At 41.0% G+C, this 23,437-nt stretch overlaps 1 protein-coding gene and 1 long non-coding RNA gene across 2 annotated transcripts in view; one reads left to right on the forward strand and one right to left on the reverse strand.

Moving 5' to 3' along the window:
* Positions 1-23,437, forward strand: part of LOC144058843 (uncharacterized) — a 50,413-nt gene that overhangs the window by 3,471 nt on the left and 23,505 nt on the right. The window contains exon 2 of the long non-coding RNA XR_013295496.1: positions 6,130-6,234. This is a non-coding gene — a long non-coding RNA (uncharacterized LOC144058843). The remainder of the gene's footprint in view (positions 1-6,129; positions 6,235-23,437) is intronic.
* ankrd50 (ankyrin repeat domain 50) overlaps positions 16,765-23,437 on the reverse strand; it is a 34,224-nt gene continuing 27,551 nt past the window's right edge. The window contains exon 4 of the mRNA XM_077577424.1: positions 16,765-21,621. Coding sequence (XP_077433550.1) covers positions 18,116-21,621 — 3,506 coding nt within the window. The 3' untranslated portion in view covers positions 16,765-18,115. The remainder of the gene's footprint in view (positions 21,622-23,437) is intronic.

The raw sequence follows: 23,437 nt of genomic DNA on the forward strand, positions 1-23,437 counted from the left end.
TGTTAATTTTTTTTTTTGTTTAGCATATGTTTATTGAGCAACTTTTAGGATTCATAAAATATTGGAGTAAAAAAAAAAAATCTTAGTCAAAAGACATCAAATTTCAGGGATCTCCCAAGGGCAGTAGCATGTATTCAAAAGTTAAATAAAAACATAAACAAGTAAATAGCTTCCTATTGTTTTCTACAGTAAATACAGTTTTCCAAAATTGCTAAATATTTTTAAGTATTAAAATTTGACTTATCTTAGTTATAATTTCAAACAAAAACAGAAGGTGCAGAGAGTTCCCAGGGTCAGCAGCATCTTTTATAACGTTACCTAAAAATTTAAATAAATACTTTTCGGAAGTTGACACATTATATTATCAGCTGTATGATTCTTCAAAAAGGCCGATGCCGATATTCGTCAAAATGCTAAAAAATCGGCACAGATAATCGGCCCGGCTGATAATCGGTTTATCCCTAAAATGTCTACAGTAAGGAAGACTAATTGCTTTATTTTGCCAGTTTTATTGACCAGTCAATGTCATTATTGCCCATTATTGCAAAACGATACGGCACATTTTCATCCAGTCGAATGCATTCTAAAACCTGACGTCTTCGCTCGGCCTCAAACGAAGCTCGACACGTCGCTGACAAACGCAAATGAAACCTTCCCATTAGTATGCGGGATCGCTTTTGCGCGATTTGCTTCAAAGACGAACGGAGCGCCATCCATCACGTCGGTATTATGAACCGACGCGCCGACCGCTTCAACGGAGGATTGTAAATGTTTTACAGCGCTCGGGTAGCAGCAGGAAGATTCTCGCGCGCCGGATGAAGGGCATCGAGCAGTCTATTAAGACAGTAGAGATTGAGACGAGACAATGTGTTCAATCCTGCCCAACATTTTTGACAGCTTAACTCTTTGACTGCCAAAAACGTTAAATAACGTTTAGTAAAATCCTATGGAGGAGTGCCAAAGACGTTAAAAGACGTTTGTTTCAAAACAGAGGTGAAACTAACCATTTTCTATTGTTGATTACTGAAAAACGGAATAAGGTAGAAACAAACTTTTTTTTCTGATGAAAGATGAGAGTCCAATCTTTCATTTGGTAGTATGTGTGTTTCCATAGTCCAAACACATAATTTTCTGTGGACCTTGAAAGATCAGTCAAAATGCTTAAATCACCTGGCACCCACGGCATCCCTTTTCTGAAAACGTCTGGCAGTCAAAGAGTTAATTACGTATAAAGGGAATTTGATGCGGATTTGCAATCTTGAAAATCTTTGAGTCCATTTAAACAGATCATGGTCAGGATGCATCCTTAGTTGGAAGAAGGTTTCTTGGTTGTGACGTTTGATCAAAGCTGCCCTAGCTTTCAAAAATCACGTTTTTATTTTTAAGCGTCGACGTTGCGGAGAAAAAGAAAAAAAAAAAAGCTTCAAACACTTTGGGTCAAAGGTTTTTCTCAACTCTCACTTGAAGATAAATCCATTCAACAAGGACAAGCGTCAGAAAATGGCTGATTGAAAGTTTGAAGGTTACGACAACTTAAGCGGCAAAAAGAAAACCTTGGAACTGAAATACTATCGATTAACAAGGAGAGTCTTTTTTTGACATGAAAATGAACGTTGCCAACGAGTGTTAAGAAAATTGACAGTTGTGACTGCTCGAGCCACGAAAAGAAAATTACTTCAGGAAAGTCCAGAATAACAGAATCCTCCATTTTCACCTAGTACATTCTGAGAAGAAATTTTGAAGAAAACGGTTTGAGAAAAGCAACTCATGAGTGTCTCCAAAACAATTGAGTTCTTTATAATTGAAAGTTGTACATCAAATGAATCCCTGTGTTTTTAACGAAGGTGGTTTGGGAGTTGTGACTAAAAAAAACTTTGATCTTGGCTACCTCATAGCTTCAGAACAATCCAGGTCTTCATTTTTGAAGCTACAAACATGAAATGAATTCCTGCTTGTCTGAAGTTGTGACAGTTGTGACTCCTTGAGCGACGAAAAGAAAACTATTGATCTCAGATAGTTGGTATCATTCCGGATATCTCGAGTTCTTCAAATGTTTTCAACCTCATGCATTAAGGTTGTAGAAGAATTAGCGGGTAGACCGCTTCAGCACGGGAGAACACACATCTCAGCTTCTTCATAAGTCCAGATCAATTAACTCATTCAAACCCAAAAACATATAAATATGTTCTTTTTAATACTTTGTCTTTCGCTCCCCAAAAAGTATTTATACATTGTTTTTTTTAAATGTTTTATTTATGCTAGAATATACAGAAAGCTTTGACAAATCTTCTGACATGAAGCGGTTGCTTAAAGCAATGGTAGATATTACAAAAAAACGGCCAAAAGGTGGCAGCAGAGTATAATAAGAGATCAACCAGTAACCAGTGCTAACTGTTAGCGAATTAGCGACTATTAGCCCGCAAGCTAACCGGCTAGCTCGCAAATTAACAGCTATTGGGTTAGCCCGTGAGCTAACGTTTAGCTTGCGGGCTAACCTAGTAGCCATTTTTTTTGCGGCTATTTGGGAGTTATCCCGGGGTTAGCGTGTGGGTGAATGGTTAGCCCGCGAGCTAAAAGTTAGCTGTATATCGGCTTCAAATATTGGTTATCGGCCTCCCTGACTACCGATAATCGGTATCGGCCCTGGAAAAAGCATATCGGTCTATCTCTAACAAATACAAACATGCTTTTTTTCCTGATGAAAGAAGAGACTCTAATATTTCACTTGGTATGTTCCATGTTTTTATAGCAATAGAACACAATATTCTGCGGACCTTGCAAAATCAGTCAAAATTAAATAAAACAGCTGGGAGTGAAGCGGGTTGCTTCAGTGAATGGCTGGGAGTGAATGAGTTAAGATGGGAATATTTGAAACAACATGAATCTTTGCCTTTATGTAGAAAACAGTGCGACAGTTGTGGCTGCTCGAGTGCCGAAAAGAAAACTTTGACCTCAGACACTGCATATCATTCCAGAAAAGTTGATTTCGCCTTCTATTTTTAAACAATATTAAAACGAATCTCTGTGGGTTTTTTTGTTTTTGTTTTTTAAAGAAAATTGTAATTGCTACTGCTCAAGCACCAAAGAGAAAGGTTTATCAATGTCACAATTGTTGTGACTCTCCAACATTTTACCTGCAAATATTTCATGTCGGCGCCAATGAAGTGAAATGATGCAATGCGATACAGCCTGGCACGTTTTTGTCTTGACATCCTACTTAACTGCAGCCGGCCTTTGTGTATTTGGAGCGCTGCCACACCGTAATGGAGAAGGACAGTGAAAGAGCGCCGCACTTGTCCGCAAGCTCTTTTATTTTTTTTCCCCCTTTCTGCTATTGTCAGTCGACACCCCTTCTTGACGGGTTGGCGCTGGGGGCCGCATGCGCCAATCACGCCAATCATGCCTGTCAGCAGCCTGACATTGTGGCAGCTCGTACAATCAGAACATCCTTTAAAAAATATATATATATATATATATTTCAGGTAGTGGAACCTTGTATGACATAAGAATTAAAATGCTGCTCCATGAAAAATAATGTACGTTTTCCTATAATATCATTATTAGAGTTTTGTTTTTTTCCGGTGCTACTAAATTTAAGTTGACTAAGATGACAACTTATAGTATTGGTGTATAGAGGGGTATCATAAAACGTACGATAAGAGCTGGAAGGACACACTTGACACATTTTTTTTTTTTAATTATTTGATTTTTTTTACCATGTGATGTGCAGATCTCTCATATATTAAAAATTGGTTTAGATGTTAACTCTTTGACTGACCAGACATTTTCAGAAAAGGGATGCCGTGGGTGCCAGCCGATTTAAGCATTTTGACTGATCTTTCAAGGTCCACAGAAAATTATGTGTTTGGACTATGGAAACACACATACTACCAAATGAAAGATTGGACTCTCATCTTCCATCAGAAAAAAAAAGTTAGTTTCTACCTTATTCCGTTTTTCAGTAATCAATAATAGAAAATGGTTAGTTTCACCTCTGTTTGGAAACAAACGTCTTTTAACGTCTTTGGCACTCCTCCATAGGATTTTACTAAACGTTATTTAACGTTTTTGGCAGTCAAAGAGTTAATAATCCGTATGTAGGTACCGTACATGTTCCAAAAGGCTTTTTTTTAAAGGTCACGGCAGCCTTCTAAAGAAGACGTTTTTTTAAATCACTTGTGCACACCACACCCTGCACCCTCAACCCGTATCCTCCTACATGTTGGCTCCGCACACTGATAGTAATGGAATGCTTTTCATGGCGGCCAAAAGTTTCCCTTACGCTCGGACGTGTCGGGGCGGCGGGTGTCTTTTGCGCCGGCTAATTAGAAGCAGCTTGGGCAAATATGGCAAGAATAACCTCCCGCTTGCCTCCCTTCACCGTAAATAATAAATAATACTGTCATTAATTTTTTTTTTTTTTAAAGTCTGGCAAGGTTGCCGTTAGCCCCCCCGAGCCAGTTCAGTCATGTTTTTCTAGCATACTAATTGTAGGAGTTGCTGCTGCTACTTAGTCATGTTGTTGTTTGTGCTGCATAAATTGGGATGCTCGGAATCAACTTGTTTTCCAGCATTTCAGTTCATAAGGATAATCGAGCTTTGGGGTGAAGTTTTAGGATGAACCTAATGTGCGCTCTAATCTTTGCAGGCGACCTCAATTTATTTAACCTTGTGTAAACTTGTCTAAATGTTCAATGAGTTATTCTTTTTTTGCAAAACTAGCTATTAGCTGCTCTCTATCGAGGCACAATGAAATTGAATAATAAAATAATGTCACACTCATTTTACTTAACACATTTTATTGTATTTGGTGAACCAATTAATTAAAATAATGTATATATAAAATTGTTTGTTTAACATTTTTTATTTTATTTTATTAATATAGCTAATTTTTAGAAATAAAATAATTCAATATGTGCACTTGTGCAGTTAATGTTTTTTTTAAACTATTTATAATTCATGTTATAATATATTTACCAACTTTTTAATATAATCATAATAAGCCGAAACGGTTTATTTTTGACTAATATTGTGTAGTTGTGTACTTTTAATATTAAAATGTTAATTAATGCTAATTTTAATTTTGTCTAGCCAGTAAACAAAAAATGTAAAATGTGTCTTTTTTTTATTCTTATATTTACATGTTATGTAATAATTTATTTTAACAGTAACATAAAAAATCAAGCTGAATTCAATTCTGATTAATTAACCCCCGATAATCGTAATGTACTGTATTTTTTTAATTTTTTTTTTAATAATAATCATGCTTATTTGAATTATATGTATTATATTTAATTGACCAATTAAATTTTGAACTTTTAAATGTGCATTATTGTATTTACTTGTATTTTATTTATGGATTTACTCATTCTATAGATACACTTGTGTTTTTATTCATAGTTAACTTCAATAATAAATTAATTACATCTCTCAATTTTTTTTTTTAATTTTCATTATATTAACTATTTATTTTTTATTATTTATTAACTAACGAAATGTACAGAGAGAAACAATGTGAAATGAATGCACCAAATGTTACAGGACTCTTGATAACGCAATGAATGCCACCCCTTCATTAACGTTTACTAGCATCTGGTGCTTCCCTTTTGCGCTCTCTGTCGTCTCTTTAGCAAACCATTTGGCAGATGAGATATTAATTGCAGGTCAAAAAGGGGGGAACCGATTATGCAAAAGCGACTTTGTTAGCCCTCGATCCGGCTAACCTTTTGTGTAGGCCGGATAATTGTGTTGTACGGCGAAAACAGCGTGTCGCCATAATGAGGAACTGACATGAGCGCTTACATGATGGATGAGGAGACTGCAGCGCTCGTCTGACCTTCGCACGTTCTCGCCGACAGCCGACTACGAAGACCGTATAGAAATGGAGCCAAATCAAAACTTTACTCAACATGACACTTTTAGCCATTATTACCTACGTAGCTACGTTTTTACTCTTGATGCGCTTCCTGATGCCTGTTTTTATTTTTTTTATCTGAGATTGGGACTGGCCGAGAGTTGAACCCTGACCACGATTTCAGGTGGTTTGCAGCAGTGTTGAAACGCAATGCGTCAAAACCTGAAGCTGTTTGAAATATTTTGCTTATGACAAGTGCATGTGTTGCTCATTAGATGCTGCAGGTGTACCTAATGAGGCATCCAGAGGGGCGCGACGAGATGCTACATTTGCGGGGGGTAAAGCTGCCGAGTCATCGCACCGGAAGCTACCGACATCAGGTGAGGGTCGAGGAGTTAATTTGCCGGTAAATGGAAGAACGACGCCCCTCCCGCCGCGTCTCGTTATTCGCCACGGCCGCTCGCATTTTGGCGCCCGCGTGGCGGCAGATGCTTCAAGCCTGAGTCACGCCACCTGCCACAACAACTACTGTAAACACACACACGTTAGTAGTAGCTTCTTTTAAAGTAGATAATGCTGTGTTGTAGTGCGTTGAGGAGCTTCAAGTAGTGCTTTGGCGCCATCTTGGTGCAAAGAAACTATATATATATATATATATATATATATATATATATATATATATATATTTTTTTAAAAAGTAAATATAAAAATAAATGTCTGAATAAATAACATTTCGACCTGACAGAGCGTCTGCAGTATGAAATAAGCAGAACATTTTTATTTATTGATTGATATTTAATTCTATTTATTTATTATAGTCTCGTTTTTTTTTTTTTAACTTTATTTATTTAGGGAGATGTATATAAATTTATTTATTTATATATTTATTATATATATTTATAAAAGTTTTTATTTACATTCATATATTTTTTTGTATTGAATTTTGGAATTATATTTTTTATATCGGTTTTTTATTTTCACTTTAGTCTTTTTTAAAAAAAAATTTGGGCAGTTTTGGTCCTCCATACTTGTTGTCAAGGAACTATGCGAAAGTGAGGTAAAAAGGGTCATGTATGTAGTGCTTTGGCGTCATCATGTGACATCGTTGGTGCCAAGGAACTATGTTGAAGTGAGTTGAGGAGCTTCCTGTAGTGTTTTGTCGCCATCTTGTGTACATACATAGTTAAATCTCAGCATTTTTTGTGGCTGGACATCAACTACTAATGGATTTTTCACGCAGCTGCACAGTACAGCTGCGTGTTTGTGTGGAGGTGTGTGAAGTCCGTGGCGAATGCCGAGCGCTACAGCTGCTGACACTTTTGTCTGCATGGCGGATAAACACAAGATTTTCCCACCAACCTCTTCTCTGGGACTTGTACACACACACATGCATTATGCCAACAGCTGGACATTTGTCTGCACATATCCCCACTTAGCTTTTATTGTTGCACTGATGAGAGGCACTGAGCGCTCACATTTCCTGTTTGCCGCGTTTGAAGTGTTATTTGTTGCCGCTGTCAACGCTGATTCGTATTAAAAATGCAGTCGGTTGTTTAGCACGCAATGTGATCGTTTATGGCCAAATTGATTAGCAACATCTTTTGTTGTCATTGTGCTGTGAGGATTTACACTGCAAGCTTCAAGTGATACAGTTCAGATTTTTTTTTTCCTCACACACACAAATAAACCACAAGACCACAATAAGTCTTAAAATCCTTTGAAATTGCTGATTTCAAAATTCACAGGTGGCAAATCCAGGTCCAGAAAGGAAAAACCCTGCCACAGTTTGGCTTTAGCCCTATGTGCTAGCTAGCTAGCTCCCTAGCTAGCTCCCATGGTGCTCGTTTGGCCTGCTAGGGAGCTAGCCAGCTAGCTAGATAGCATCATGGGCTAAAGCCAAACTGTGGCAGGGTTTTTACTTTCTGGATTTGCATTTGACACCTAGGTCAAAATTGTAAAACATCAAGAGCTTCCTGAAATTGAATGAGTCAGCATTAAAGCACCTCAGATGCTAATCACAGATGGTCTAATATATATATATATATATATATATATATATATATATATATCCACAGTTACAGCTCCCATTCAGACAATGCAAAAACAGCTGCGGGTGAACCCCACCTTCATGCGGCCGGCATATTAACAAGTCGAACCTTCCTTTCATCCACGCCCCCCGAGGTAGAAAAGTGGGGGAGGGGCCCACGCTGGTACGGTTGACTTGGGGGGGGGGGGGGGGTTGGCTAGGGTGCGGCTTGAATAAGCGGGGGGGTTGGTGCCGGCATAAGAAGGTGAGAGGTTCCGGCTGCTCGTCATGAAATATGTATAGACGCCTCGCCCCGGCTGAGCGGTAATTGATCGGAGAACGCCATTAGGCCAGGATGGCTCTGATGGCTGCACCTGGAAGCTGCCAACGCCCCCCCCCCCCACACACACACACTCCCACTGCACCTCCATCCCCCCTAGCATTGTTTTAATGAGAGAGATGAATGAAAAAGACACGCCCGCTCAGTTACTGACGGAATATTCTAGTGTTGTCGTAGCGGCATTGGTGTGTTGCACTTCAGATTAAAAAAAATATATATATGAACCAACACAAAGCATGCAAACGACAGAGACTATTTTCACAACTCATCTTCTGCTGTATTTCATTGTCGTTAAATGTCGGATCTGGACGCCTTTGTGTTTGGAGACCTTTCCGATAAATTTCTTGTGTGGAAGTCCTAAGCCTCTTTGTTAACAATCTCGAACGGGAGCTTGATAAGTCCTCAATTTGGTCTGCAGGGGACACAAAGGATGAATTATCCTCCATTTTGTCCAATCGAGTGAGTCTTTGTGTGTGTGGTTGTAGTGCGGTGCGGTGGGGGTGGCGTCTGACTGAACACATTTGGACAGCTACCAAGAGGTTATTGATTGGTTGAGGAATGATTAAACTGGCAGCTCCTGCTTTTTGCTTCAAGTCAGTAAAATCAATTTTGAGAATAATTTAATTGCCTTATTCCCAGCGTGGTTATCGTTGATATACGCTACTTGCCAAAGGTTATATACTCCATCTTGACGGTTCATTGCGTTCAAGAGCAGCCAATTAGTCCGTGAGAAATGTGGAAAGATGATGCATCCATTTTTTTTGAAAGACAATAAACACATGGAAGCAACAAGAGTCGTTATGTAATAGTCAGCTATGAAGTATGTTAGCTTTATCGAAGACTCGAAATTGAGCGTCGGAATGAATGTGAGTGTGAATGGTTGTTGTCGATATGTACTTTGCGATTAGCTAGCTAGCTCCATGTCAGCTGAAAAAAAGAAAAAAAAATGTTGGTTTGCCATATTGTTCTACACAATCCAAGCATTTCCTTCAGGATCAATAAAATATCGAGCCCACCAAGTTACAGACGGGAAAGGTTGAGTTTTCATGAGCTGCCATTTCCGATGACTCATGTCCGTCGTCATCGGTTGGCCGCTGTTGACGAGGTGTCGCCGCAGATTAGCTTGGTACCCCAAAGGCTCGTAGAATATAAAAGAAGGTAAAAACAGACCTTATGGGAGCTAACTTTCATCTCGCAGTTCTCTTAGTGGCTAGCGGAAAACTGTACGTAAAATGCCGGTTCTTGTTTCCCGGCCTCTTGGTTTATAAATTTGTGTCAAAAGAGTCATAAAAAAATAATAATAATAATTCAAAGCTTTGTAAGAAAGTCTCTACTTGCTATTCACAAACTAGGGCTGGGCAATAAATCAAATTAATTTGATTAATCATCATTTTTAAAATCAAATTGTTGAAAATTTGCAGATTCGTGAAATCGAGTTTGTTAAAACTGAGAATCAGTATACGTTATTGTCTGAACAATTTGCACAGGAATTATTTTTGAATAAACCGAACCTTTAAATTAAAGGTATCAGGCGATGATTTTTTTTTTATTGTAATTAATTGCATGACTTCAGTATTTAACTCACAGTTGATTGCAAAAAATTTTATCCGTTGTAAATGCACGGCAAAATGTTTTCATGCTCTTGTTAACATAAAACTGGGGATTTTTTTTTTTAAACTAATAGAAATGTGGCTGCACCTTTTAGTCATTGATAATTTATAATTCATAAAATTGAGTTAAAATGCATTATTCATTTAAATTAACTCAAAGTTAAAGCAATAATTTTGACACTCCTACTTTAAATAAATGTTTGTGGGTTTATCAGATAAAGGTCAATTAAAATTGTAATCGTCCTGAATGACTGACATTTTTTATTTTTTTATTTTGGCCATGTTGCCTAGCTCTACCACAAACCAACAATTTGAGTCTAAAAATATATATACGCTATCATCTATTTTGTCCCTATTCCTGCAATTTATCCATTGTCCCCATCCAGCACAATTCCACAATCCATCCCATTGTTGATGCGCATGACCTTGTCTTGTCCACGTTATTAACTTTTATTTAAGGTACGGTCTCAAACAAATTTGTACACACAAAAGAGGTTAATGTGTGTTGACCTGCGGGGGTTACAGCAGGCCGTCTGAATACGGACGCGCCGTAACCTCCTTTTTTTGTAGTGCCTGACCTACATTCTCCGACAGCCGCGACTGGTGGGCGAGCTCACACCAGGCCACACAATGGAGGAAGGTGCCGCAAATTAAACAAAAGAGCAGAGGTGACTAAAGTACTCACACGTTGTACTTACAAGGAGAAGTAAAGACACTTGAATGAAATAAAAGACTTAGCATTGATTCAATTCTCAAAAAAAAGTTTTAAAAAAAAAGCACAGCATCGGTAATTTACAGAAGCGTATTGCATTCACTTGAAGAAAAAAAAAAACTGTTTTTCAAATTTGGGGGGGGGGGGGGCTTTGTTTTTTTGTCTGTTTTTCTGAATAATTCTTTCAGTGTTTTTTTTTTAAATCTGAAAAACAAGAACAAAAATGCTGAAAAACTGGGGATAAAAACTAGAAACAGAAAAAAAATATTCAGGAAAACTGGGAAAAAAATATTTAAAAAATAAAAATTCTCGCGAAAAACAGATCACCAGCTTCTGTTTTTCGGAGTATTTATTTATTTTTACCTCTGAACTCCAATCAAAAATGATTCTGAATTCTCATAAAGTGCGATAAGTCAGGTCTTTCAAAAATATAAGAAAATATTTTTTAATTCACGTAAACAATACATTTCAAGAAAACAGTAAGATACTAAAAAAAATTGGCCTTTAAAATTCTGTTTTGTTTAATTCATGGGAAAAAAAAGAGATATTAAAATAATCGCTAATATCACGCTTGAAAAGAAAAATCGATTTTTAAAACCCAGCCCTAATCTGAAGTAAAGTACAGTATTGAAATTTGACTTATCTTAGTTTTAATTCCAAACAAAAACAGAAGGTGCAGGGCCAGCAGCATCTCTGAAAATGTAATGAATTAGTGCCATGACTTTTTGAAAATGATCTATTAGTGGGCGTATGATTCTTCAAAATGGCCGATGCCGATATTCGTCAAAATGCTGAATATCGGCGCCGATAATCGGTCTATTCCTACCACAAATCCGCATTTTTGATTCATTTGATCTTTTTTTCCATCACACACATCCACAGCGTGTCATCTAAACCACGCAGTGTAAATCCAACCTAACAGCACACGCACGAGAAGTCCTAAATCGGACTTGATTGAATCCGATGATATCACGATGCTGTGGCAGCGACCGCAAAGGGAGGAAATGCTTCAGGCTGCTGTTCCATCCTGGTTTTAATGACACACAACCAGGAGGCGACTAGACACACCTCACCTCAAGTTGAACCCAAATAATTGCGCCATCTTGAAACCCAACCCAGTCTTTCATGTGTCCAAACGCAACCATTACGCCACATTTTCCATTCCAGAAGCTGCTGGAAAGACTCGGCATCCCGCGGTTAGAAAATTAGATGACATCGTTGTCTGGTGTGATGTCAAATGTACTTGGTAGAAAGTAAGCTTTCAATATTACAGATTTTAACACTCTCAGGTGTTAAATTGGCCTTACACAGAGATGGCTCGCCATTGGACACCAAATAGCTCCGCACAATCAGAAGTTTAGGCAAGGTCAAAATTGGTCTGTATAGGTTATCGAGCTTTTAGGTTCATCCTGAAAATGTCATCCAAAAGCCCAAAATCCCGAGTGTTTTGAGAGCAGCGTCGGTTCCGTTCAGCCTCTTGTCCTCACACACACACACGAGCGCAATAGTAAGAATAGAAGCTCTCTCTGAGTGTAACATGCAATTATACGCGGATACTGACAGACTTGTTTACTGCGCTCTGTGGAGACAACACAAAAAATGGACGTTGGATGTTGTAGAAGAACTTTTGAGTTCCAGCAAGTGTGCCGTGGACATTTTTCAAACTTATTTTGTGAATTATTTCTTGTTGTTGTCCTTATTTGGATTTTGCAAGCTGGTACATATCAACATCAGAGAGATAATCCAGGTCCAGAAAGTCCAAAGTTTGGCTTTAGCCGCAGGTGCTCCTACTCACCAGGTAGAGGGAGACGATCCGTGTATCATTCGTTGAGTCGTTTTTCCAAACAAAACGGGAAGTACAAAAAACAAAAAAAGTTGTTTTCTCAATATTCATTCTAAAAACCAAAATGAAGAAAACGGAGAACGACTCGTTTTCCGATTTTGTGCACAAATGTATTTAATGATTGATATTTAATTCTATTTATATATTTATTTGGACTTTTAGTCATTTATTTATTTTTTCATTTTGGCAGTTTTGGTCCTCCATAAAAAAATATCCAAACTGGATAAAACGTCCAAATCACCCGTTGTCTGTTTTTTCCATTTGTGCACAAAATTGGAAATTGAGTCTGTCTCCGTTTTCTTCATTTTGGTTTTTGGAATGAATATTGAGAAAACAAGTCTTTTTTTTTTTTTTACTTCCCGTTTAGTTTGGAAAAACGACTGAACGAATGATACACGGATTGAAATCAATCTGTGGCAGGGTTTTTACGTTCTGGACCTGGAATCCCCGTCCCAATTACTGGCAAGAGGAGCAATCACATTCATTAATGTGTAACTTGGAAGACCTTCTGAAACACAGCAGTTTTTTTTCCATTTTGTCTTATTGCAGGTCTTTCGGTTTATTTCTATTGTGCAGTAAGGTAGTAGTTATCATAACTAATTGGCAAGAGGAGCTACCGCAAGGAGGCGGCGTTCATTATGACACATAATGCGAGACCTTAACTGAGTGCTTCAAGGATGGTTTTTGTGGTTTATTTTTAGTCTTTCTGTTTACTTCTACTAAGATGGTGGTCATAATGACTAACTGCTGCACGGAGCGATCATGTTAATCATAACACATAAAAATGTGTGCGTGACCAAGAGCTCTGTGGATATTTTTTTTTTCATTTTGTGGATTATTTCTAGTTCTGTTTATTTCTAATGTTCACAGTGGTGCTCGTTGTGTCTATGTGGTATGCTCGCATTGTTTACGTGATGATTGAAAACAGATGGCATGTGTTGAAATTCAGCAACAATCAGCTGCAAAAGTCATCAAGGCGAAACTGAAGGGCGAAACGCAACTAGGTCAGAAAAGAGAAGTCAAGTGTCAACCCGAAAGAATTCACATGGAATGTCATGTGACGTCCATCATTCTCGTCCTGCATCAGAGAAGATCTTTGTTTCTTCTTCTTCTCTTTGTCACCGTTCTCCATCTGTCCCCGGGCACCGTCACGCCTACTACTTTGATTCAATGAACACACGGCGTGCGTGTGTGCGTGCGCGCGGGAGTAGAGTTTTATCCCGGGATGAACTCGCCAGCAGTGGAGTTGAGGTCTGCCTGAGAGATGAGAAGGAAGGGAAAAGAGTCCACATAAACAAAACAAAAAAACAGCAGGAGTAAAACAGAAAATGTTCCGAAGACCGGAAAGTGACAGACGTGACGAATGAGGGGATGCAAAGGAGGACGGAAACGAGGGAGAGATCCATCAAAATCAAAGCCAGGAGAGAAAATAGTCAAGTATTTGACGGCTCTCCAAAATGACCTCAAAATTCAATCAGTCACACCTCCCGGAAATTTGGAATTTAGCTTGCAAGTCATCCATTTTGGTTGGAACGAGTCATTTGTCACGGCCGTTGATAGTTTAAAAACTAATCAGTTTCACTGATCAATATTGAATTGGGTGGACGCACAAAAAGTCTCAAGGATCCATGCCCAGAATTAGAGATAGACCGATTATCGGTGCCGATATTTGTCAAAATGCTAAATATCGGCATCTGCTTTTTTAGGAATCTGAAGGCCGATAAAGCTTGTATATCACTGAGCGGTGAAAGCTTGCAAACGTTGCACATTTATGGATGTATTTAAATTTACACTTAATAAAAATGTTTCAGACATTGGAAACTCCCTAGACTTTAAAAAAAAAAATAAAAATTAAGAAATGATGTTGAAATTTTGGAAAAGTTTATTTACAGTTTTTTTATTTACGCTAAAATTTCATCATTATTCACAAACCTGTTGAAAACACTGGGAAAAAGAGCTTGTTGCAACATTCCCTGGCTGATCTCTTATACTCTGCTGCCACCTGCTGGCCATTTTTTGTAATAATTACCATTGCTTTAAGCAACCTCTTTATGTCAGAAGCTGTATCAAAGCCTTCTGTATACTCCTAGCTTAAAAAAAACATAAAAAACAAAACAAATACGTTTTGGGTAGTGGAGGACAAAGTATTAAAAAAAAAGATTTATACGTTTTGGGGCTTTGAATTAGTTAATAGGGCACATGAGAAAGTCACAAGGACCCATGTCCGGAACTGAATAGGAAGCCGGACATTTTGGGCAAAGTCTGTTACTTTGTTACTACCCAAATCGATATCCTCGACTCTTCATGGCCCTCTTTGATGCTGTTCCTTCTTTTGAAAACAATTTTCCAGGTTTTGTCCTTCTTGAGTGACGCGGCCAATGGTATGCAAAGTGCTGTTAACTCGGTCGGTATCCACAACAACACGAGCAAGAAGGGCATATTGGGTGGAGAACAAGCAGATGTAGCTGCTGGCAACAAAAAAAAAGAAAAGAAGACATGACATCACTTCCAGATGGTTTACTGGTTATTATCCCACAAAGCAGTGGGGGGAAAAAAAGTCAGTGCTGAAAATCCACACCAAATGGCTTTCACAGTCACTGGGACGGACGGCTTGGCCACACAATACTTTATTGGGGTTTATTGGGGTTATGGTGGTGAATTAAGGTACTTAAAAGTGTCATGGTTCAGGTTTGCCAAACAATAAAAATGGAGAGAAAAGCATCGCTTGATGAATGCTGAGAGTGAATGACATCAATAATATAATTAATCATTCATAATTCATTACTAATAAAACGACCTTTGATTGCATTCACTCGGTTGGCTTGTGACGTCCATGATTTTGGCGTCATTGGCTGGCTTTTCGACACATCACCACGCCAATCCATTTTGAGTTTCTTTTGAGCGAGGTAGATTAGTTAGGATTTGTTTTTAGCAAATAGCTTTTTTATTTAACCACTGAAGTTATAGAAAAAGTTCATGTTTCATATGGTACAAAAGTACATAAGATTAATAATTAATAAAATGATCACGGTAAATCGGACACCATATGCGCTTAAAGGCTCACATTCACACACATATAGTCAATTAAATAAGCTGTAAAACATTACATTTAAATTAAGCTGTAATTATATTAAAATTAACACAAATTATATTGAAACAACATTACTAACGCAATATATATTAAAATGAATTTACTAAAATTGCATTCTATTGAAATTCCTCAATTTAATGTACATTGCATTCTATTGAAATTCCTCAATTTAATGTACAGTACATTCATCATAAATTTAATTTCATTATATTAAACTCACTGCAATCATATTAATTGTATTAAAATTAATTGACTCAAATAAATGTTTTAATTAATTACAGTATATTGAAATTCCTCAACTAAAATTATATTGCATTGAGTTGCCAAAATTAAATAATTATAATTCATTAACTAAAACTACAGAAATAATGGTAAATGTAAATGCATTAAATCAGTGCTTCTACCTGAATCTGCACTTACGTATCGCTTGTGAGTACTTCCGCCACCGATGTTGCAGCAAAGAGTTCTGTAGCGTTGGAGCTTAATTCACTCTTAGCGGGTGGCCAAGGTGGAACAAAAATTGCCGCATAACGCATCGGTGTGTGTTTGTGTGTGTGTGTGCTCCCACACACAGCTGTAAGACAGCGTGGCGGGGGGCTGATTCACCTCGCCCTCTAATCAGCAGGTGGAACATCAGGGAGAAAATGGTGTGATGTGAAGGACACATTAGCTCCTCAGGGGAACTTTGGACTATCTGCATTAGAAATAAGTGCAGCATAAGGTGTTATCATTGGGGAAGTAATTTTTTCCTCCAAAATTTTCACACAAAAAATACTTGGGCAATTGTCCTATTAGGCTAACACTTTTGAGCTTTAAATATAGCTTGAAGTATGATCCCAAAACAGTTTAATTTAATGTAACTCAATTTACCACATAAGCCTGAAAATTAAAAAAATGGCACTTAAAATTGATTTTGAAAAAATGTGCTTGAGGCGTTTGCATGCTTGCCAGTACCCGTACGTGCGTGGGGTTTATCCGGGTACTCCGGCTCCCTCCCACATTCCCAAAACATGCTTGTTAACTAGACAAAGTGCAATATCTGAAGAAATTGTGTGGGAATGCTAAATTACTAAAGTACTAAAATGTGGTCCAAGCGGGGTTTGAATCCAGGTGGAAAGCAATTGCTCGAAGCATTGAGCTAACTTGACTTGTTTGAAATCATGGCTAATAGTGAATTTATTTTGAAAAATGTCATCTGCTTCAGCATTCCCACAATGAATACGTTTTTAAATACTGTCAACTGATCAGGTGGACAAAAGAAGACAAGTGTGGTGTTTTTTTCCAGCAGTAAAGCAAATATGTTTATTAAGCATGTTTTTTAATATACATGGGGGGAAAATCCACTTCATATGATACAGGAAGTAAATGAACGTTGAATGTACATATGAGATATTTATTTACAGTCCCGGCCACCCCAAGATGGCAGACAAAACACTGAGCTGTTGAACTGATAAGACTGCAAACTTTTTTTTTTTTCTAGTGGACTGACAGATTTCAGGCCTTGCTTGACAAAGTGTTTGCACATGCGATAGGTCGCCATGATTGTAGTCCTTGGTGAAAATAGCACAGCATGATGCAAAAATATGACACAGCCTGTAACTGCAGACTTAATGAAAAACAGATGTTTCAGATTGTTTTTTATTTCGGTCCCTTTTCGACTGACTGACTGTTTTTTTCCAACTTTGGCGTTCCAGAGTTAAAACCAAACTAACTCTCTTTTCAGCCGTTCCCGTGTCTCTCGCATTCGACCCCTTGGCAGCATTATACACAACAGAACTGCGTTAAGTTTAGCACCAAACAAATGCGGACGATAACACCGTGGATATATTTAAATATTCTTATGCACTCGCAAAAAAAATATATTTATACAAACACACAACCAAAAAGAAGAAAAAAAAATCCCATGGGGACAAAAATTTACCTTTGTTATCCTTTTTGTCATGAAACACTGAGAACAATACGTGAGTCCAAAAATAGCTGCGGGCAACTTGTCGGAACGCAACAGCACCATGGTAGAGCGGAACGTAACAAAAAGTGGCTTTTTTCCAAAATAATAAATACGCTCTCATATCTGCAGGATTACTTTGAACACGGAACAAAAAAGAATATTTGGAGAAAGGCGGCCTATTGATACAACGTCTTGGTGTTTAAAACGCCACATGCCCGACAATGAAAAGGAATAGTCACAGACTGCGGATAAAATAAGGATGGGCTTCCAGAGTAAATAAAACAAAAGCATGTCTGTCATTTGACTCTTTCCAAAGTGCATACACTTCTTTTTTATTTTATTTTATTAAATAGCATTATATTAAATTATAATGATAGTTTTGCACGGAAAAGGCTGTAACAGAATGTAGGCACATTGAGTATCAGTCCACAGAAAGCCTTGAGCCAGCGACCGAACAACCCCCCGATAGTAAAGTTTCCACTTTTTGAGATCTTCCGAACGCCGTTGCTTTGGCACGTGTGTGACCGTCGGCATTCAGGATGGATTTCAGTGTTTCTCAGGGAGGAAACAAATTGTCCAGATGGAGAAACATTCTTCATGCATGTCTGATTAGATGCAATCCAGCAGCGACTTCAAAGTCAGCCGTTGCGAATGTGCCGTCTGTCCGTCCGTCTGTCTTTGACACCGGCAACTATAAGGGGGTCTCCTTTTTGTAGTTGAAACCGGGGTCCGATCCTTCAATCTGCAGTCTGAGAGCTTGTTTAAGGCTTAGCTCCGTGTCTCCGACGGGGTAGCTCTCCAGGACGTCCTGGTGGTGGCCTCTGTTCTGGGGGGCGCAAGGAACCGACACCCGCCCCAGGAAGACCTGGTGACCCTGTAGGTGGTAGTTGGGGTTGGTCATGATGCCATTGCGCTTTTTCTCAGCGCAGCTCTGTTTGTGGATGAAGAGCTGGTCTTGCTGCGTCGAGCCGCCGATCACCACCTTGCATTGGGGGTCCTTGCCGACCGATTTAGTGAGAGCGAGACGCTTGTCCATCTCGGTCATCTCGTACTCGAGTACCTGACCTTGCGTGGAGCCACCGTTCTTGGATTTTTTCTTGTCTTGCGCTCCTTTGCTGTTTGCCGTGCCGTTCACAATCTTGGTTCCCTTTGTTGACTTGAGACCGGGTTTCAGCAGCGACCAGTCAAAGTCGTTGGACGGCGACGGTGGTGGCTGTTGACCGATGGATTTTGTGGTGGAGGAAGGCGAGACGATGGACTGTCTGCTACGGCTGCGGGGTAGTGAGTGTTGCTGGATTTGTTCGGTGAAGGTCATGCCGTGGAAGCTGTCAATGGGAACTGTCTGCGCAGTGGCGGTGGATGATGTGGTCCTAAGGGACGAGTTCTTGGAGCTCTTAAGTGAATTGTTGGACAGCGATGATTTCTGCCTGTCCACTGTGGAGTCGGGGGATTCCGACGGTGAACTGAACGCGTGGACGACGGGCCCATTGGTGAGACCACGTCCCGTTGACTGCAAATCCCCTGCACCGGTGCTACCAGAGCTGCTAGATTTGATGGTGAGCGACTGCATTTTACCTGTCGTTTTGTCTTCCATGGTGTGCACTGGTGATGGATTACTGCCATTTAAAGTTGTGGCTCCATACTTTTCCAAGAGTTTGATGATGGTGGAATGGCCGCCTTTGGCTGCCACCCTCATTGCCGTGCGTCCAAACTGGTCTGCATGGTTTGGGTCGGCACCATTCTCAAGAAGTATCTGAACCACGTCGATGTGACCCTCCTGGGCGGCAATACCCAAGGCCGTTGCGCCCTGGTTGCATGTGTGGTCGACCCGTGTGCCGTTTTCTATCAGGAACTGGACAACTTTGGTGTGGCCTTGCCAGGCGGCCGACTGCAAGGCAGAGCGCTTCTCATTGTCGCAGGCATTGACGTCAGCGTGGTAGTTGATGAGCAGCCGCACCGTTTCCAAATGACCCTGCCAGCAGGACACGTGGAGGGCTGTCCTGCCCTCTGTGTCGCATGCTTCCACGTTGGCGCCATTCTCCAGGAAGTACTCTGACATGGCCAATTGGTTTTCCAGCGCCAGTATGTAAAGCGTCGGGCGTCCGTCGGCGTCCTTGTGGTCAATGTCGGCATCATGGCCAAGCAGAAGCTCCACGATGTCCCGGTGACCTTCCAGTGCCGCCACCCTGAGAGCGTTCCTCCCGTCGTAGCCTCGCTGGTCTATACACGACTTGTTATCTAGGAGGATTTGGACACAGTCATAGTGTCCCTCTTGCGCTGCAAGTATCAACTGTATCCTGCCGTCATTGTCCACCTCCATGCATCGAGCGCCTTGCTCAATCAGGGCTTCACACACTAGCCGGTGGCCTTCAAAGGATGCCATGTGCAGCGGCGTCCAGCCTGCATCGTCCCGGTGGTTCTCATCCAGACCTCTGTCCAGCAGTGTCCGGACCACTTCCACATTGCCCTGAGCGGATGCGATGCTCAGCACCGTCCTACCCTCGCTGTCAATGCTGTCCACCGCCGCGCCCCAGAACAGCAGCGTGTTGACGACAGATGCATGGCCCATGGATGCAGCCGCGAGGAGGGGGGTGCGTCCATTATTGTCGGTGTGGTCTACGTCAGCACCGCCTTCCAGAAGCAGATCTACAACGTCTACGTGTCCTTCGTAACCGGCCACCAGGAGAGGAGTCATGCAGTCTTTGTCGCAGTGGTCTACTTCTGCCCCCCTGTCAATTAGAAGACTCACCACAGAGGCGTGGCCTTTACTGGCTGGGACACAGAGAGCTGCCACGGAAAGTGCGGTCCGACCGTCCACGTCCTCATGGTTGACTTCCGCCCCGTGGTCCAGGAGGTGTTCAACTATCTCCCTGTGTCCCATATAGGCAGCGGCTATGAGGGCTGTTCTTCCTTCATTATCGGCCTTGTTGACTTCAGCCCCATGCTGGAGGAGGTTCAGCACAATGTCCTCGTGCCCCCCCCAAGCGGCTGCCCTCAAAGCTGTCCTGCCATCGGCATCAGCACAGTCCACCTTGGCCCCAGCGTACAGCAACGCGGACACCACCTCTGAGTGTCCGCCCCATGCGGCCGAACGTAGCGCCGTCCAGCCGTCGTGATCCGTGTGGTTGATGTTGGCCTCGCAGCCAATGAGGCAGTTGACCACTTTGGTGTGGCCTTGCCTGGCGGCGAGCGTGAGCGCCGTTTGTCCATGGTTGTCCTCCAACTCCATGTTCGCCCCTCTGGATATGAGCAAGGTGACAACATCGAGGTTGCCGCTGTATGCCGCGTTGGAGAGCAGAGTTCTCGCGCTTGAGTCGCACTGGTTCACAGAGGCCCCATTGTCCAATAATGTCCGTATGGATTCCTCTCTCTCCAGGGCCTGTTGTACGATACACGATGCGTGGTCGTCTTCGTTGTTGACGTGCGCTCCGGCTTTGACTAGAAGTTGCAAAACCTCCTGTTCCCTCGGTATGGAGGTGGTCAGAGAGTTTTTGGCAGGCGTCCCGTTCCAGACCATCCAAAGAGCCAGATTGAACGGCTCCATCTGCAGATTGGAATTCACTAGGTGAAGCGCGAACTCCTGCACTTCGCGAGGTTTGAGTTGCTTTGCCCGGCAGGTGTAACTCATAGCCAACATCCGGTGTCCCTCCGCGGCGTTGCACAAATATTTTTGTGTGCAATGCTTCACATCCAGCAGCCACTCTGCAAAACTGTAGTGGAAAAGGATTTTGTTGCTTCCAAGACCATTCACCAACAATTTGGAAAGGATGTCCATCTTTTTCTGAAACTCTTCCATTGTCAGTGTGGTGTTTTTGGTCCAGACTGCGTGGTACAATTCCTTGACCGTGAGTGGCCTGCATGTTGCCAGGATGACGTTGAGGATGGGCTGGACTTTGGCAAACTGTTTCCTGACAAAGAGTCTCTGGCAGAGCCACAGGTAGAGGCCGTTCAACGTGCCTGGGATCTCGCGGATCTCGCGCAACATTATGAAGTTCTCCACCACGCCATCCAGCACTCGCTCCAGGTAGAGGAAGCACCCACTGCTCTTGATGTGGAGCTGGTTGAGCATCTCTGCCGTCTCCTTGGTGAGATGCTGCCTCAGGGCCTCCTCCTGATCCAGGCGGTGGAGGATGTACTGTTGCACATCCTTGACGATGTAGGCCTTGCGCAGGTCGTCCAGGCTGATTTTCCGGAATCCTGAGTGGAATAAAAAAAACTTCGATTAATGACAAATACTCATAGTCAAAGAAACAATGGCAGTTTTTTACTGTGAAGACTTTTTCCTTCAGCTTGAACCCCCGCGGCTTCTACAAATAAGCAGTGTAAGGATTTTCTCAGTCCCAGGAGTGTCACATTTTCATCTATTATTAGCTTATTTTCAACTCAACAAAATCACGTGTTCGCATTAAGTGTTCACTTTGTGCTTTTAAATAAAATCTGCACATATTAACACATTTCAAATAACATTTGGATCTGCACAATCATCACCATGACAAAAAAACGATACGTAATGCAGCCTTCAAATTGAAGGTGATCAACTGAAAAAGGCCATTTTTGCTTTCTTTTATATTTATGCGCAATATACACCCGGTGGACTTGTGGTTAGCACACACCTGCCTTCAGAGTTTGAATCTCAGCTTCGGTCTTCCTGCAACCTTAATGAAGACAAGCACTACAGAAAATGGATGGAAATATGTGGCTTATTAATCAGTGAGCCTAATATACCGAATCATACGGTATTTTAAGGCTAAATCATACCCTGTATTTAGCCATTGATTTTGTACTTTTCGGGTAATTAGGCTCGGCTAATCTTCAGTTTCCTAAGGCACAGGATAACCGACTAAAACACATCCTTTCGGAGGAAATGAGCGTGTCATCCCTCTGGCTGCTGGCAGGAGAGACCATCAAGCAGCAGTTAGCTTTGAACTCAGGCAATAAGCAGTGAAGGGAAAACAAATCTGGGCCGAGTAAACTCACGGGATGCTCTTACTGTGGAGGTTATTTTAACAGCGGCGTGCGCATACGTTACAGTTGAAATGTCAACTCGAGTGGAAGAATGACCGCAAGGACGCCATAAAATGTGAGAGATGTGTCGGGCCAAAACAAAAAGCACGCCAACAGATACACTGTCATATGAAGTAAGAACAGACTTGAGGCGAAGAAATAAGTATCCCCTGCTGAAAGAAAACATGCCGTTTGACTAAATAGCCTCATATTTGGCGGTGCAATCGGTGCAAAGGTTAAGAGCACGACATGAGCTGTGGTTGTGAAGAGCTGACGTATGAGCGCGGGGGCAGGAAAAACATCCCATCGCCTCGTTTACTGTGCACAGTGCGCGTCTTCTATCGCAAGCCTTCTGCTGAGAGAGATGAGGCTTAATGAACGTCTTTAAGAATAATTACTTTGTGGAGATGTTACGAGCTCCACAATGGCTTTCTCCAAGATGCATGTTAAAGCCATCTGTGATCAGTACTATGGAGAGCATTTCCGCATGCCTTCGCTTTCAATTCCCACGGTTTTCAGGGTCACTGGGACCGGATGAATTGACTGGGGGATTTTGTGACATAGCTCCGTGGAAAAGAACGCTTTCCCATGTATAAACATCCAAATTTAAATAGGAGATACATTGATCCTGAACACCCTTCTAGTGAGAAGTGGGGTTTCCATCCACCCATTTTTATTCAAATTTTCAAGAAATGGAAAAATAAAACTGAATGGAAACACTAGAAATTCGAAAAAAGGCCCAACAATTGCGAAAAAAAAGTTTTTACTCTTGGAGGAGGTGGATTTTGAAGTGTCAAAAAAAGGAAAATGCGAATTTTGGCTATGGGAACAGGTTTTGCAAATAAACACTGACATGACTGGATACACGTCGCATGTTTTGACCGGATATTTGACCGTTGCACGTACATTTGTAGTCACAAAGCAATGGCGGACAATAAAGTAAGGTATGTTTGGGGGGGGGACGAAACATAAATCTTTTTGGAATTAATTAAAGATGCAAATATTAGTG

Source organism: Vanacampus margaritifer, chromosome 10 (genome assembly GCF_051991255.1).
Source record: "Vanacampus margaritifer isolate UIUO_Vmar chromosome 10, RoL_Vmar_1.0, whole genome shotgun sequence".
Taxonomy (NCBI): Eukaryota; Metazoa; Chordata; class Actinopteri; order Syngnathiformes; family Syngnathidae; genus Vanacampus; species Vanacampus margaritifer.